The 16,495-nt window shown below is 34.4% G+C and overlaps 1 protein-coding gene across 4 annotated transcripts in view; it reads left to right on the forward strand.

Moving 5' to 3' along the window:
• Positions 1–5,188: 5,188 nt before the first annotated feature.
• LOC133860700 (putative disease resistance protein RGA4) overlaps positions 5,189–16,495 on the forward strand; it is a 28,162-nt gene continuing 16,855 nt past the window's right edge. The window contains exons 1-7 of one of the 4 annotated variants that reach the window (XR_009898908.1): positions 5,189–5,571; positions 9,955–12,970; positions 13,073–13,167; positions 13,918–14,400; positions 15,075–15,221; positions 15,399–15,445; positions 16,001–16,485. Coding sequence is in view for 1 of the 4 variants with exons in the window: in XM_062296279.1 (XP_062152263.1) it covers positions 5,266–5,571; positions 9,955–12,945 (3,297 nt within the window). In the remaining 3 variants the exon portion in view is untranslated. Of the gene's footprint in view, positions 5,572–9,954; positions 12,971–13,072; positions 13,168–13,917; positions 14,401–15,074; positions 15,222–15,398; positions 15,446–16,000; positions 16,486–16,495 lie in introns of those variants that run through there. The other 3 variants (XR_009898907.1, XR_009898909.1, XM_062296279.1) reach the window with 3 other exon arrangements.

A 16,495-nucleotide genomic window follows, 5' to 3' on the forward strand; every position in this document is an offset into this window, starting at 1 on the left:
AGTTTTCAATCTGCCTCCATTTTTTCTTTTATTTTTCTAGTTAATCTGCTTCCTTACCAAGCTTAATAAGTGAAAGGTTTTTGTTAGAATATAAGATAGAGTTCCATAATAGGTGATTATTCATTATAGGATAATTACTCTATAGGCTTATTATAATTTATATAAAGATTTGTTATTATGATAGAGTCTGATTGATTTGATTACCATACTTATTTTTAGTTTTATTTATCTCATTTTTCCTATTAGTATAAGTATTTTGTATTGTAAATTTTATAAAAGAATAAAAATAAGATGTAAACCATTTTGAGCTTTTTCTTAAGGCTAATGCTAAGGAGCAACACTTTATCTAGAATTCATTCGGAAAAAGTGTTGCTCCATAGCACATTAAATTACAAATGTGCTATGAAACAATGCTTTTTTCGGATGAATTCCCCAAAAAAAAAATACTATTCTATAGCATCACTCTTTTCTTAATAGTAGATGTAAGTGTCTAACACACAAACTTCCCTAAAAGTGTCTTATAAATGGATGAGTGGTATCCACAAGCATCTGTCATCATAAGGGAGGATGCCATACTTGTTACAAAAGGGAGAGCTAAATCCTCGAATTGAATGATTAGCTTCGAAGGAATGGCTAATTAACCAAAGAATCGTAACATGTATGTGGGGAGCATGCAATTATACCATTCAACCTTAGAACCTCGAGGCATGTTGTTTCCCAAGCTCTTTTGACTAAAAATTAGCTATTGCGAGAAATAGTTCACATGACTCCGTATACATAATATTAGAATATGATTTTTTTTTCTTCATAGTTTCGTAAAGTTAAGATGTCTAAGAGTAAAGATAATCGATCAAGATATGTAAATGCTTATGAAACACATCAAACTCTTTAATTATGCAAGATGCGATATTTTTCTTTTATAAACTATAAAATAAATTTTTATATATTGTTTAGTTGAATAAATGATGTTATGATCCCTTTTAATTATGTCAATGATTATAATCATAAATGTTAATTATATTTTGAATCTTATCATCTTATCATCCAAGGGACGCAAAGGTAAAAAATGTGGGCTTATAGCTGGTCATCATGCGGTGTTGAAATAATTAAGATAGTTATATTTCATTAACCAATTAAGGTCCAACATGTGCTTACAATTTCCTTTCACTTTCTTGTAAGAAAAGCTAGAATTGAAAGATAACCTATATATAAATTAATGCTAAACCATTTCTCGAGACAAACGCACATGACCGGCCTCATTGGACTTTCTTTAAAGCAGTGCCCATTGGCTTGTCCATCTGCTTTACAGCAAACTCATCTTCCTTAAATTCCTTAGTAATATTCATTTCGTGGAAATCTCTTACCATTCATACTCATGAGATAAATTTTTTAAAAAAAATAAAAAATTAGAAAATAGAAAAAACTTTCATTTGAAATGGGTTAAAAGAATTTACTCTAACTTAGTTTATTAAAATGATATGTATCCAAAATATCTGTAATTTTTATATATTTTTATTATATTTTAGACAATATGTCGGCTTAATAAAATTTAAAGATGTCCAATAAAAAAAATATAGTCCCAGTAGTTATTTTTTACGCATTTTTGTTTTGACTTTTGGTCAACCTTAGATAGCAAATACTAACTTGTTGGCTACTTGGCTTCATTTTTATTTGTCTTGGTTAGATTGTTTGTTTCTCAAATTGCTGGTATATATATGGATTATCCAGCCATTTATTCAGATAGATGAATAATACATAAATATTTTAGAAAAACTTTACTTATTATCGTTAATTTTTCATTACTTTTGTAATCATATTTTTAAACTTTAAAAAATGTTCATTTAGTGTATCAATCTTTCAATTTTTTTTCAATTTCATCAATCCGTTAAGATTTTTTGTTAAATTCTATCAAAATTCTTATTTTTTAAACAAAAAAAAAAACATATAATTTATTTTTTCATGAAAATTTAAAGATGAATTGTAACACTCCGGTCCCATATTGGGAAGAGATGAATAGTTCACAGAGTGAATAGTTTATAAAGATACTCATGAATGCTAAGTCCCACATTGCCTAGTTACTAGGTAAAACTGTGCTTTATAATGGATTCTAAGGAAGTTTTAAATTGACTAGTCCTTTTGGGGTGATAGCGCAGATGTGGCTATCGCTTTTCCTTGAGTCGTTACATGAATATTTTTACATATTCTGTTAAATTGTAACCAACACCTAAATTCTTTAATTATCTTTGTAAATAATTAGTCTATATGCCGGATATTATGACAATATGTCAGCTTCTTCCTCTTCTTTTTACACCCCCCCCTCCCCAAACTTTCCTGTCAATCTAACACAATTGACCAAAAAGTCAAAAGACAATGCTTGTATTAATTGGACTTACTGTTGTTGATATTGCACCAGAAGAACTAGAAGTGCCACAATTTTTTTTTCTTAAGGTTTCGATCTGCCTCCTTTTTTTCTTTTATTTTTCTAGTTTTTTTTTTTTTTTTAATTGAATATGGGAAAAAGGGTTACAATGTTGGATCTTTCCCGCTTCTTATCCTAATGGAAGAGAAAATAGGAAATCCTATAGGAATGCTTTCAAAAACATGATTGGAAGCGGTCCACTTAGCTAAACAATGTGCCCGAAAATTGGCACTACGAGACACTTTCAAAGCATTCCAGCTATGAAAGGAAGATAAAATTAAGCTAATATCTGAAATACAATTAGCAAAAGACCAAGAAGAAAAAAGATGAGGATTGTTGATAGCAAGAATAACAAGTAAAGCATCTCCCTCTTTAAAATAAATTCCCACAACCAGAAGATGTAGCCAACTGAGAAGTCAAAAGAGCAGCAGAAGCTTCTCCAAGCAGTGCATCAGAATAAGACAGCTTTTGAGTAAAAGCTAGAATAATATTATCATTTTCATCACTAATAACTGCAGCAGCAACAGCAAAATCACCATGGACAGCAACATCAAAGTTTCCTTTGATACATCCAGCAAAAGGTGGAGTCCAAATAGAAGGTAAAATAGAATCAAACCAAGCCTGACAATGCAAGCCCAAAGTATAAGAAATTTGCTTGATTGCTTTTGCAGGAGAAGGTTGAATTCCATCATGAATAAGTTTATTCCGAGCCATCCAGATGAAGTCTAAAGGAAGAGAAGCAAACAATTGGAATTTCCTAACTTCATATTTAGGAATAGCAAGTATCATCACAGGAAAAATAATAGCAAGAATCCAATCTGATATATGTCTAGAGGCGAAAGCTGAGGGAAAAAGAGGCCAACTAGAACTCCTCCATAAAATTCTAGCTAAATCACATTCCAAGAAAATATGAGATAAAGTTTCAAGAGAATTCTTACAGAAGGGACAAACCCAAGCATCCATATCCACGGAGATAATAAATCTATCTATATTTGCACGTGAAGGCAACATATCCCAAGCAATCTTCCATAAGTGATGTTTCAAGTGAGAGATTTTTGTTAGAATATAATATATGATTCCATAATAGGTGATTATTCATTATAGGATAATTACTTTATAGGATTATTATAATTTATAACAATGTTTGTTATTATAATCGAGTCCAATTGATTTGATTACCATACTTATTTTTAGTTTTATTTATCCAATTTCTCTTATAAGTATGAGTATTTTGTAATATAAATTTTATAAAAGAATAAAAGCAAGATGTAACCCTTCTGAGCTTTTTCCTAAAGCTAATGCTAAGGAGCAACACTTTATTCGGAATTCATCCGAAAAAAGTGCTGCTCCATGGCGCATTAAATTACAAATGTGCTATGGAGCAACACTTTTTCTCGATGAATTCCGGAAAAAGTACTGCTTTGTAGCATCACTCTTTTCTTAATAGTAGATGTAGGTGTTTAACATACGGACCACCCTAAAAGTGTCTTACAAATGAATGAGTGGTATCCATAAGCATCTGTCATCATAAGGGAGGATGCCACACTTGTTACAAATAACCGAATGATTGGCTTCTAAGGAATGGCTAATTAACCAAAGAATCATAACATGTCTGAGGGGAGCATGCGATTATACCATTCAACCTTAGAACCTCGAGGCCTGTAGTTTTCCAAGCTCTTTTGACTAAAAATGAGCTGCTTCACATCACTCCATATAGTTAATATTAGAATATATATTTTTTTTTTACAGTTTTGTAAACTGGTCCGTTTGGGTGTTAAATACGAATATTATTCGAATACACTGCGCGAATTACGAGGTTTGACTTTATGAGATAAAATTTGAAAAAATTTGAAAAAGTTAAATAAAATATGATTTATTTTTGAAAAAAGTTGAATATTATTCAACTTTATTCAACTTTTTATACGAACCAAACACAAGATGTTTGAAAGTTATAATAATCGATCAATGTATGTAAATGCTTATGAAACACATCAAACTTTTTAATTATGCAAAATGCGATATCCTTCTCTGAGCCCACCTAACTTAGGGGATAATAATTCTCCTAACATGGAGTAATTCTAAAATTAAGACGGTTGTCTTCCTTCTACCATTCGTCACTCATATTTGATGTAGCAATGTGTGGTTGTCTCAAATTTCAGTTGTTAAATCTTATCATCTTATCATCTAAGTGACGCAAAGGTCAAAAATGTAGGCTGATAGTGATAGCCTAGTCGTGGTCATGATCACGCAGTGTTGAAATAATTAAGATAGATATATTTCATCAACCAATTGCCCGATGGAAAATGCTAAATGTACAACTTGGCCACGACCCATTCACAATGTGGGTCCTACCCCACTGTGAGTGAGGGTTGTGGCCAAGTTGTGATGGAGATGTACTCCAATCAACTCCCTTGTCCAATATGTCCTTACAATTTCCTTTTACTTTCTTGGAAGAAAAGTCAGAATTGGAAGACAACCTATATATATATATAATGCTAAAAACAAAAGGTTCAAATAAAATCTTTTTATTTTGTTTTTTTTATACATTAATATAATAGTTTATTATTTAATGAAATTTTGTATTTAACTTTTGTTAATATACTATTTTCAATAAATAATATAACTTATAAATCTAATCCATCTTGTAATATTGTCTATTAAAAAAAGTTTTGTTTTGGCCAAACCACCCAAAATAAAAAATTATGTGGCCGAAATCACCTTCAAAAGTCAGTACTCCATATAAATGATTTATAGCAAACACATCTTCCTTATAATTCTACGCTCCCAACAACTCTCATCACTACTTCAACAGCGGGTTTCAGCATCACTCGATTCACCGACAACAAATGGCGGACGCAGTTCTCTTCAACGTTGCTGCGAGTATCATTACGAGTTCGGGCTCTCTTGCTCTCCAAAAAATTGGACTGCTCTGGGGTTTCAAAGATGAGCTTCAAAAGCTCGGGAACACGGTTTCCACCATCCAAGCTGTGCTTTTGGATGCGGAGGAGCAGCAGGCCCACAACCATGCGGTCAAAGATTGGCTTGGGAAGCTCAAGGATGCCATGTACGAAGCCGACGACTTACTGGATGATTACTCCACCGAACTTCTACGGCGACAATTGATGACACGGGATAAGATCAAGGCTAAACGGGTAAATTCATAAATGTCCATGCATGATGGCGTGTGTAACACATATTTATCACAGTCTGCATACAAATATTTGTCACAACACAGGCTCGAGCTATATATATATATATATATTAAGCTAAATCTTTAAAGAGAATATCTAGCTAAAATTGAGACAAATGGCATTTTAAGGTGTTTCAAATTGTGAAATAGTGATATATAAATGTCTAAACTTTTTTTTTGATAAAAAGGGTACTGCTTTCATTAAAACAAACCAAAGACCCAAAGGTTCCATTACAATGTTAAGGAATACCAAGACTCCCTAAACAGAAAATTAGAAATAAGTTATGATTTGGGAGCAAACTACCTAAAAAACACCTAAAGATTACAAGAACATACATTGGAAGCCACCCTAACCAAAGAAGCACCACTACTAAAATAAGATGGCTGATCTACGCTATAAAGCGAAAAACTCCAATAAAATCCAAGCATCTAACAGGTAACTTGCAGATCTAACTAAAGAACACAGCAACCGACAAAACACCCCCACAAACGAAGATGGCCAGAACACTGCAATTAAGAAAACCAAAAACAAATGCAACCCAAACAGAGGCTTGGTGAAGTGATGGAGCAAACTTCCGAGAACTGCCGTCCGACTTGGAAAAGGAAGCCCGGAGAGTGGCGCGTGGCCATCACACACCGGGAAGGCTCTGGCGCGTGAATGCCACGCGCCGATGTGGAGGGGGCGGTGGAGAACACGCCGAACGTCGGGGGACTCGGAGAACTCCGAGGAACCCAAAGGTGAGGCAGGTGTTGTGCAATAATGGAGAGAGAAGCGTAGATCTAGATCGTAAAATTTCGATCCAAACAAACCTTCCAAAAACATACAACACACGCCATCCTCACCACGGAGCACACCGGAAAACCCCAGCACCTGAAAACCTCTGATTGCACCAAAGAACAACAGAAAAACAAAGAACCAACAAACCAAAAAATAACCTCCACCTGTTCAACACAACCGTGAAGAAAACAAACCTCTAACAGCCCTAAAGCTTGGAGAAACGGACCATCCACCCCTGAAAACAAGCCAATGAGGAACAAAAAAAAACCACCCTAACCATAAAGGCTAAGGGGAGACACCAACACCCGGAAGGGAAGGGATGAAGCCCCCCCTCCCCCCCCCCCCCCCCGGCCGAGCGAAAACCAAGCAACTCAAAGCTTTTTCTTCTTCGGTTTTTCCTCTGGAGAAAAATATCAGAGCGAGTTTCTGGTGAGTACGTAATTGCTTTTTATAAATGTCTAAACTTAAGTGAAAGTCAAATATAATCGCCAAATCTCCCAAGAGAATTAATTAGAATTGCGACAGTGTCCATTTTGAGTAAATATATATGCTTTATGGTTTAATATGTATTTAATATGTTTAATATTACGTTCTCTCTCCAATGTCCAAAAGTAACAAAAATAGAATCTATTGGCCTCAAAATTCAACACCCGGATAATCCTTTCTTCTTAACCTTTGAAATTTCAGGCATTTTTTTAAAGTGACTTTTAAATGCTTTGAAAGTAAAAGAAGGTAAAAATTTATTTGATTATTGTGTAAAAGAGGAGCATAAATTCTTTCGAAACATTAGAGAGATAACTAAGCATTGAACCTGATGTGAATGGATTTACTTGATTGCGTTAAATATTGAGCGAAAGAATTTGTTTTAATTTATATTTATAATCTGTATTTTATTTTATTTTGCTTTGTATTTTTTTTTTGAAAGTTCATAATTATATATGAATTTCTTTGTGTTGAAATATAATAGATATCACACTAACAATGTTATAAATTTTAAAAACGCTTAGATAATTAAAATCCAGGTTTTTCTTGCTATTTTTTTTTTCTTCTTTATACTTTTTTCATTTAAAATTACTCCTATGAGAAATAAAGATTTTAACATATTTTAATTTATATGGATTAAACTAAAATTAAGGATCTTATGTTTTAATTCATATGAACGTTTTATGTGATCTTTTGTTTGTTTGTATGATTTACTTGAATTTTCAGGCAATTTTTGGAAGTGTTTTTTCTGCTTTTGAAAATAAAAGAAATACAAAGAATTAATTTGATTGTTGTGCATAAAAGAAACATAAATGCTTTCGAAACACCAAAAAGATTATTAAGCATTGAACCTTAGGTGAGGAGATTTATTTGATTGTATTATATGTTGGGTGAATGATTTTTTATTTTTCTTTTGGACATAAAAAATTTCGTACAACCCACATATAAGAGTGACATATGTCATTTAAACATGTAAGAAGCACATGTATTTTTATTAATGTTATTAAAACAACATGTGCTTCTTACATGCCAAGAAACACATGTTAATTTTATATGTGGGTTGCATAAAATTTCCTACAAACCGGTTTGTATAAAATTTATGTCATTTTATTTTGTGTTCATAAAAAAAACAATATTTTGTTTATTTTGCTATGTATTTTTTCCAAAAGTTCAGAATTATAATTGTATTGAAACATAATAGGTATCATAGCAAGAGAGATTCCTAGTAATCACAATCCAAGTTTTCTTCTTACTATTTTTTTTCCTTTATACTTTCCATTTTAAACCACACCAATGGGAAGAAATATTTTAACATTATTTAATTTATGGATAGAAATTAAACTAAAATTAAGGGTCTTATAATAGTAAATTTTTTTTTATGATTTATAAATCCATGCAATGTTTTGTGTGTGATTGTGTCATTATGTTCAGTAATATGCTATGTACAACCTTTAGTATGACTTTTTTTTTTTTTTTTTTTTTTTAAAAAAAAAATAGGAGTCATGGATTTTTATACGCCTTTTTTAATTGATAATGAAAAGTACGATGGAGAGGTGTCACTCAATAATCGAGCGGATTTCTATAGTTACGAGTCGAGTTTAAACGATCGAATTATCAAACGGACTGATTTATTTATAATCCTAAATCATACAGTAACCTAACACCACCTCATTAACATATACACAAACCGTATAGGCTTTAAAAATTAGACAAAGGAGAGACACCTTAGTTAAAGTAGAAGCCTTCAGTAAAAAACAAACATGTCTTAGAATTGTCAGCGTATGTGATGATGCCGTGAAGGCAAAATCAATCTCCAGCTGTAACCAGACGAAAAAATTGTCGCAAGTGCCCACAGAAAACACAAACGAAGAAAAAGGGCATAAAAATTGATGCCGAACAAAATAGCAAATACCATGAAGTTGCCATGTTAGATTACCTCCAGGGAGAAAGAGGGATCTTACGTATGACTACTGATGCCTTAAACATAGAATACATATGCTCTTATTTATAGTTGGGCTAGGAATCCTCAATTAGAATAGAGTAATGCTTATTGCACACACTTTGCACACAAAATTCTAAGTGGTACTTGCTAAAAAGGCATTGGGAGGGGAAATGATATTTTTTTCAAAAAAAAAATTAAAACAAGTGCCATGTAGGATTTTGTGTACAAAGTATGTGCAAGAAGCATTACTCATTAGAATATTACCTTTATGGTTGTATAAGCAGATGGTTATTAATCGCATAATAATCGCTAACTGCCTAAGGCGGGCCAGATAGCGGTAGGTGGAGGTGGTTAATAACCGCTAACCGCCTACCTTTATATATATATACACAAAACGACATCGTTTTAGTGCGTTTGATATAGAATTTTTGTTTTGAGTTTAATGAAATTGATCTTTATTCATAAATAATAATAATAATAATCTTGAGCTTTGTTACATTTTGAAGCCTTCTAATTATTTAAAAAGACCTAAAACGATCTAAAATAGGCCTTAAAAGAAGGTTCAAGGAGGGACAAAAACACCAGAATAGGCCCAAAATGCCTATTTCTAAAAAGCGGTTATGTGGTGTGGTTATGAATTTCAATAACCACTAATCGCCTACGACAGTTGCGATTAGTGGGTATTGTCAAAGACCTTAAATTTGTGATTAATTAAACTACACTAAATATCATGTGACATATGGCCACATTTTAGTGGGAAATCTGTTACAAATATATCTACAAGCTCAACAAAAGAATAAATCCAAATATTTACGAAGTCAACGTCGTTATTAACTATATTACATTGTTTAAAATACCTCAACAACATTTCCAAAGAATAAATCCACTACAACAATATGTCCATTATAATGTTAAACCCAACTATCGATGTAAAATCTCTAATGGTAGGGCCGAAGGGGAATTCTAAAACTATCACAATGATCGGATTCAAATTTTCGAATGGGTGGTTGTAAAGGAAAGCACAACGTGCAAGTACAAGCATTGTTAATCATGACCTTCATATTTTCCTTAATTCCACACAAATACCAAAAAATGTTTAACTTTTCTGAATGGACCATACTAAATATTTGAGGGTATTACAGGTACACATCTTTTTTTCAAAATTGAACCAGCTTGCATATGGCTTTAAAATGGGTTATCGGATCAAGGCAGTTAGGGAGAGACTTGATAACATCGCAGCTGATCAAATCAAATTTGGCTTCATTGAGCGCCCTATAGGGACACAGTTTGAACATAGGAAGAGAGAAGATACACACTCTTTTGTACATGAGAAAGAAGTCATTGGGAGAGATGATGAAATGAAGGCTGTTAAAGAGTTGTTATTGGATTCCGATGTGAAAGAGTACGTTTCCATCATTCCAATAGTTGGGATTGGTGGACTAGGCAAGACCACACTTGCTCAATATGTGTACAATGACGAGGAGGTCAAAAAACATTTTGAGCTAAGACTCTGGGTATGCGTCTCTGATCATTTTGATGTGAAAACTATCGTTGCAAAGCTCATAGAATCTGCAACTAAGAAGAGACCTGAAAGCCTTGAGATGGATTTGTTACAAAGTCAACTTCGAGCAAAAATTGATGGAAAACAATATTTACTTGTTTTAGACGATGTATGGAATGAGAATCGTGGTAAATGGTTGGACTTGGAAAAACTGTTATCGGGTGGCCTCAAGGGAAGCAAAGTTTTGATTACTACACGTAGCAAAAGAGTTGCAGAGATTACATGCACATTGCCACCGTATCTTTTGGGAGGTCTATCAGAAAGCAATTCTTGGGATTTATTTAAGAGAATGACATTTAAAGACGGGGAAGAGCCAAAGAATCCAAAGTTAGTAGAAATTGGAAGAGAGATCATTAAAAAGTGTGCACAAGTTCCTCTTGCTATAAGGAGCATAGGGAGTCTATTATACTTCAAAAACTCTGAAGCTGATTGGCTCTACTTTAAAAATAATGAACTTTACAAAATAACTCAACAAGACAATAGTATTTTCCCAATACTTAAGTTAAGTTATGATCATCTCCCGTCACAATTGAAGCAATGTTTTGCTTTTTGTTCGATATTTCCAAAAGATCATGAAATTGAAGTGGAGGTGTTGATTCAGCTATGGACAGCTCAAGGCTTTATTCATTGGTCAGATAGAACTAGATGTCTTGAAGATGTTGGTCGTGAGTATTTTATGGATTTGCTCTGGAGGTCTTTTTTCAAAGACATACAAAGAGATGAATATGGTGATATAGAAAGATGCAAAATGCACGACCTTATTCATGATCTTGCACAATTAGTAGCAGGGGATGAGTGCATAATTTCAAATCCCGATGCAGAAAACATAGTTGAAAGAACTCGCCACGTGGCATTTTATTCCTTAAATTTATTAAGGGATATTCCAACTCCCTTGTTCAAGGCACACAGAATGAGAACGCTTCTTTCAGTATATTCATGGAGCCATAGGCAAGTCTATGATGCACTTATTTCAAGTTTTAAATGCTTGCGTGCCTTGAATTTGAGTAAGACGGATATTAAAGAAGTACCGGATTTCATTGGCAAGTTAAAGCATTTAAGATATCTTAATCTTTCTTGGAATGATATCGAACTACTCCCCGCTTCTATAACTAAATTGCAGAATTTGCAAACACTAAGACTTGAGTATTGTAGTGGGCTTAAAGAATTGCCAGAAGACATTACAAACTTGATCAGCCTTAGGCATCTTGTGCTTTATGGGTGTCACAGCTTGACTCATATGCCGCATGGGTTGGGAAAGTTGACCGCTCTCCAAACACTGACGCAATACACTTTGGGAAAGAAGGGAAGTTGTGTTCGAAAGCGAAAGGGTGGGCTAGCCAATCTGGAAAGTTTAGATGAGTTGAGAGGAGAATTAGATATCATTGGTTTAAAGCACTTGAGATCTTCTCCATTAGAAGCCAATGCTGCAATCTTGGAGAGGAAGCAATACCTTCGAACGTTGAGATTAAAGTGGGCCGGCCCAGATTTTGATGATCGGGATAGTGATAAGGCAATTGAAAATGACGAACAGCTGTTGCAAAACCTTCAGCCACACCTCAATTTGAAACAATTAATGATAGAAGGGTATGCAGGCGTGAGGTTTTCCAGCTGGGTGTCGTCGCTCTCCAATTTGGTTAAAATTAGCATAAGCAATTGTAAATGGTGCCAACATATCCCACCATTTGACCGATTCCCTTTTCTCAAGGATGTTTCTCTTAAGAACTTGAGTGCGCTGGAGTACATAAGCAATGATGCCAGTGACGTGTCCTCTTCATCTCTTGAAAGTCTCGAACTTTTGGATTTGCCTAAGTTGAGGGGATGGTGGAGGATGAGGGAAGCAATAATAGCAGAACAAGAGCCACATCATCATCTTCCATTATTTCCATCTTTTCCTTGCATTTCTTCTTTAAGGATCCAATTTTGCCCAAGGATGTCTCTAATATCAGTGGTAGCACCAGGGAGCCAAACAATACCCTCCTCTTCCTCTCCCTTTTCGGATCTCTCCGAAATGAAGTTTCTTTCTCTTGACGGATTAGAGGAACTTGAATATCTTCCGGAGGAGTGGCTGCAAAACCTCACTTCTCTTGAGACTCTGGATATTCTGTGGTGTCCTAAACTGCGAATATCTCTGTCTCCACTCTTTCAACATCACACCGCGCTTAAAGATGTGACGATTGCTAACTGTAGGGAACTTATCAGTAATGAGGATGAAGAGGGCACACAATGGCTTGGACCTACAACACTTCGTCTTCTATCTATAAATTATGTTCCAAGCTTGGTGTCTCTCCCAAGGGAGCTTAGACATGTTACCACTTTGCAAGAGCTTTACATAATGAACTGCCGTGCACTGACGTCTTTACCGGAGTGGATAGGCGACCTCACTTCACTTAAGAAGCTTCAGATCTGGAAGTGTCCCAATTTAATATCACTGCCTGAAGGTATGCGCCGCCTCACCTCTTTACATCATTTGAGAATTTGGCGCTGTCCTCACTTGGAGAAAAGATGTGAACAAGGAACAGGAGAGGATTGGCCAAAGATTGCTCATGTCTCAGACTTTTCGATTCATTCTTAAGCTTAATGCGCCAATTATTCTTCAGGTTTTTAAGTCACCAATTAGACAGTAATTTTCTTCTTCTTATTGTTCGTCTTCGTTTTACTTTTTCAGGATTTTGATATATAATATATGATTTCATATGCAGAACTAACTGTACCATGGAACAAACGAGGGTTTAAGAATAGACATATTTTCAGACCTTGCCGACAATCAGATTTGCCCGAAGCTCTCAAATTTCCAGTATTGTTTCCTATCTTTCACTACAATGGCATTCCTGTATCAAATTTCCAGTATTGTTTCCATTTGAAATTTGATAGTATCCCGTATTGGGTAAAACACTTATGATAGACCAAGGACGTCACTCCAATCCCAAATTTTCATAAAAAAAAAAAATACCTCAATAACTTTTTTGCATAATTAATTCTCTGTTTTCTCATAATCAAATGTATGCAGATACCTATAAAAAATAATCAAATGTATGCAGATTTAGACAGATTCATTTTATTGTTATAGTTACTGGAGTCTAACATCAATTCTCTCTGTTCGTGCATTGATTTTTACCTTTTTACTGTATTCATTGGAAAATTTTGAATCTATTATTTTGGTTTTTGATGGTCAGAGAGGCATTCATAGAAAAGCATCAATTCATGAAATGGGTGTGAGAATCATTGAGGGATTTTTGCAATATGCTAGAATATGGAAGCAATCCTGAATATTAATGTGAAAAATTGAATGAATGATGTATCTATGAAATTGAAGCAATGCTATGATCCATCGTAGTCTTTTCTACCACATAATGAAAACACAAATACACAACTACAAAAGGTAGAACTGACGTCTGAACACCAATTAAAGTTCATGGTCCCATTTATAACTAAGTGATACCTTCTTATTCTATGTCAAGTTGAACCACTTCATTTTTTTAATTGGAAATCCTTTCATAGCTCTTCCATCAAAATGCTTAACTGGATGCTGCTGATTATCTTCTAGGACTTTGTACATTAAACATTTCAGCTTCTGAAAGTGTTATGAGCATAACAACAACTGACTCCTGGGCTTCCTTTGCACCATATTTAGCCAATGTAGTATGTTGTCCTCAATTTGATGCAACAGTAGTGATTATTATTGGGCAATCCACAAAGTACTCCAAGAGCCTTGCTTTGAACAAGACTCATGCTAAGCACTTCCTCTGAGATGTTGAGAAGATCCTAGAAAGTTAAGGGGCAAATGAGAATCTACAAAAGATCTGTTCATTTTACCTAGAGAACCTCACAGAATTCTCTTGCCCTGTTACGGATGTTAATGAGTTTGATTGTTTGAGCACATTGCATACTTTTCAAGACTTATGGTTGCTTGTGGAAGGAAATTAAGGATTGATCCTGTCAACGAGTGTTGTGACCAAGTTTGCCAAAATGCTATACAAGATGGTGCTAGAAAAATTGCCCTAATGTGATATGCTAGTGGGATCACAAGGTAAAGCTTTTATTTTGAAAATGCTGTTTTCTAGCCATTTAAACATCATAATCTTGGAGATTTTAGTTTGATGTTCCATGTGATTATCTTCCTTGCATATCAAGATTTATAGGAGCGGCCTTTATTTGACTCCTTTGTGTAGGTTTGATTTTAGTGCATGTCTCCTGATCTTCTAGGATGCGAGTCTTTTACTCACTTTGATTACCTCATAAGATTGGTTTTCTGATAGTCTACTGAAGAAATAGTCTCTTTGAAAACCAAAGGTGTGAAAGGTTTCCTGGCCTAGCTACCTTCAGCTTCTGCTACATTGGAAACTTCTGTTAATAAATATGAGCTTGGAATTGAATGTCCCCCCTACTGCCTTGCAAAAAAAAAAAGAGAAGAAGAAAAAAAGTATTGTTTAAATCATGCTGAAACTTGAATGGAATTAGGTTCTATGAGTTGTGGCATACTCTTATTCCTAAATTTTATTTATAAAATGAAAAAAAAAAATTGCTGACTATAACTAATTATACCAAGCCAGACACTACAAAATGTAGCTGTTGATAGTAATCTAATTGTTATATTTAAAATGTTTCTAGAAATTCCCTTCTTTACTTTTCAGTGAGTATTCTGAAAAGCTCTTCGGTGAGTATTTTGAAAAGTTAACTTTGTTTCATTCGATTTTTCTTTAGAGTCTGGCTACCTTTTACCAAGCTTGCCTTCAGATGCAACATACGATTGATAGAACTTCAGGGGTCAGCTTCCTTTGCGATCTTAGTGATAACATTGCAGCTCCTTGGCCTGTAAATCTTATGTACCTCCTTCTACCTGGAATAAAAGTATGGCTCAAATGTTAAATCTTCATTTTTTAATGGAATCTATTTTTACTTACAAAGTTCTGCTTCACTTTTTACTGCACTCCCACTTTCCCTTTTTCTCCCTCCCACTTTTTTATTTTTGGGATGAATCCCTCCCACCTTTTTATTGATTTCTTCTTGGACTGTATGGAATTGCAGCTACCAAACATCTCCAGCACTCCCCACAGCAACATCTGCACAAAGTGGTAAGGGACTTAGAGATATTTATATTGTTACATAAAAACAAGTCAGTTTTCTAATTTGTGCAGCAAGACAATTCTTTACTTAACTCATTTAACCTCTAATCACCCCCTGAAATTGGGGCTGTATGGATCCTTTTAGGAGATTTTACAAATAAAATGAAAATGTTATTTGGCAATGATATGAAAGTCGGAAACCTGTGTCTAACATGTCAAGCTTCTAGCTGCTTGCTGAATTCTATAATTCTATTCAGTTCAGCATATCAACTGGTAGGACGTGCACTATAAAAATCATCTGCTAGATAATTCATTCTAAAGTAAACTCATGCTAATAATTGTCTTCTAGTATGGCACTAAAGAAAATTGTTGATGAACGAATTGGCATTCTCATATTAGAATCTCACTCACTCAAATAAGGGTATTATATATGAATCCTCCTGTTTAGAGTAGCTTCCCCTAGGTGCTCATGAAAAATTTTGATGCATTATTGCTTCTCTTGTTATTTTGAAGTCTAATAACTCATTCCCTTTGAATGGCGCTTTTATGATGCTTTCTGGTTAGTGTTTCAGATTTCATTAGATGCCATGCATTCTGGTACCTTTTAGAAAACTTGATGGAAGACATGATAACACAAGGAAGCCGAGCCACCCTATCTTGGATCTCTTGGGGCTATAAGCCTATGTCACCAGCCATTGTGAGCCTTATTATGCTCTAATACCAACATCATGGGGCAGAATTTACTGTCAATCTTTCCGCCTTTCTTGATGGCCCTGATTCTCTAGCACCTATATATGCTCAGCCACAACCAACAGCACACACAATGAAGGGAATGAATAACCAGCTTATATTATTTGAAAAAAGCTTAGTAGAGATAAAAGTGCTTATGCACAAGCAATTTTCTTTCATTGCTCTGTTCCAAGATTTTTTATTTTAGTAGCTATAGAAAAAAGCTGACCCTATAGTGGGAGTCAGAAGCTGATCTTTTACTTTTACAATTTTTAGCTACTATACTAAATACTAATCGTTTCTCCATTATTTTAAGTAATAGCTTCACTC

Source organism: Alnus glutinosa, chromosome 2 (assembly GCF_958979055.1).
Source record: "Alnus glutinosa chromosome 2, dhAlnGlut1.1, whole genome shotgun sequence".
Lineage (NCBI taxonomy): Eukaryota > Viridiplantae > Streptophyta > Magnoliopsida > Fagales > Betulaceae > Alnus > Alnus glutinosa.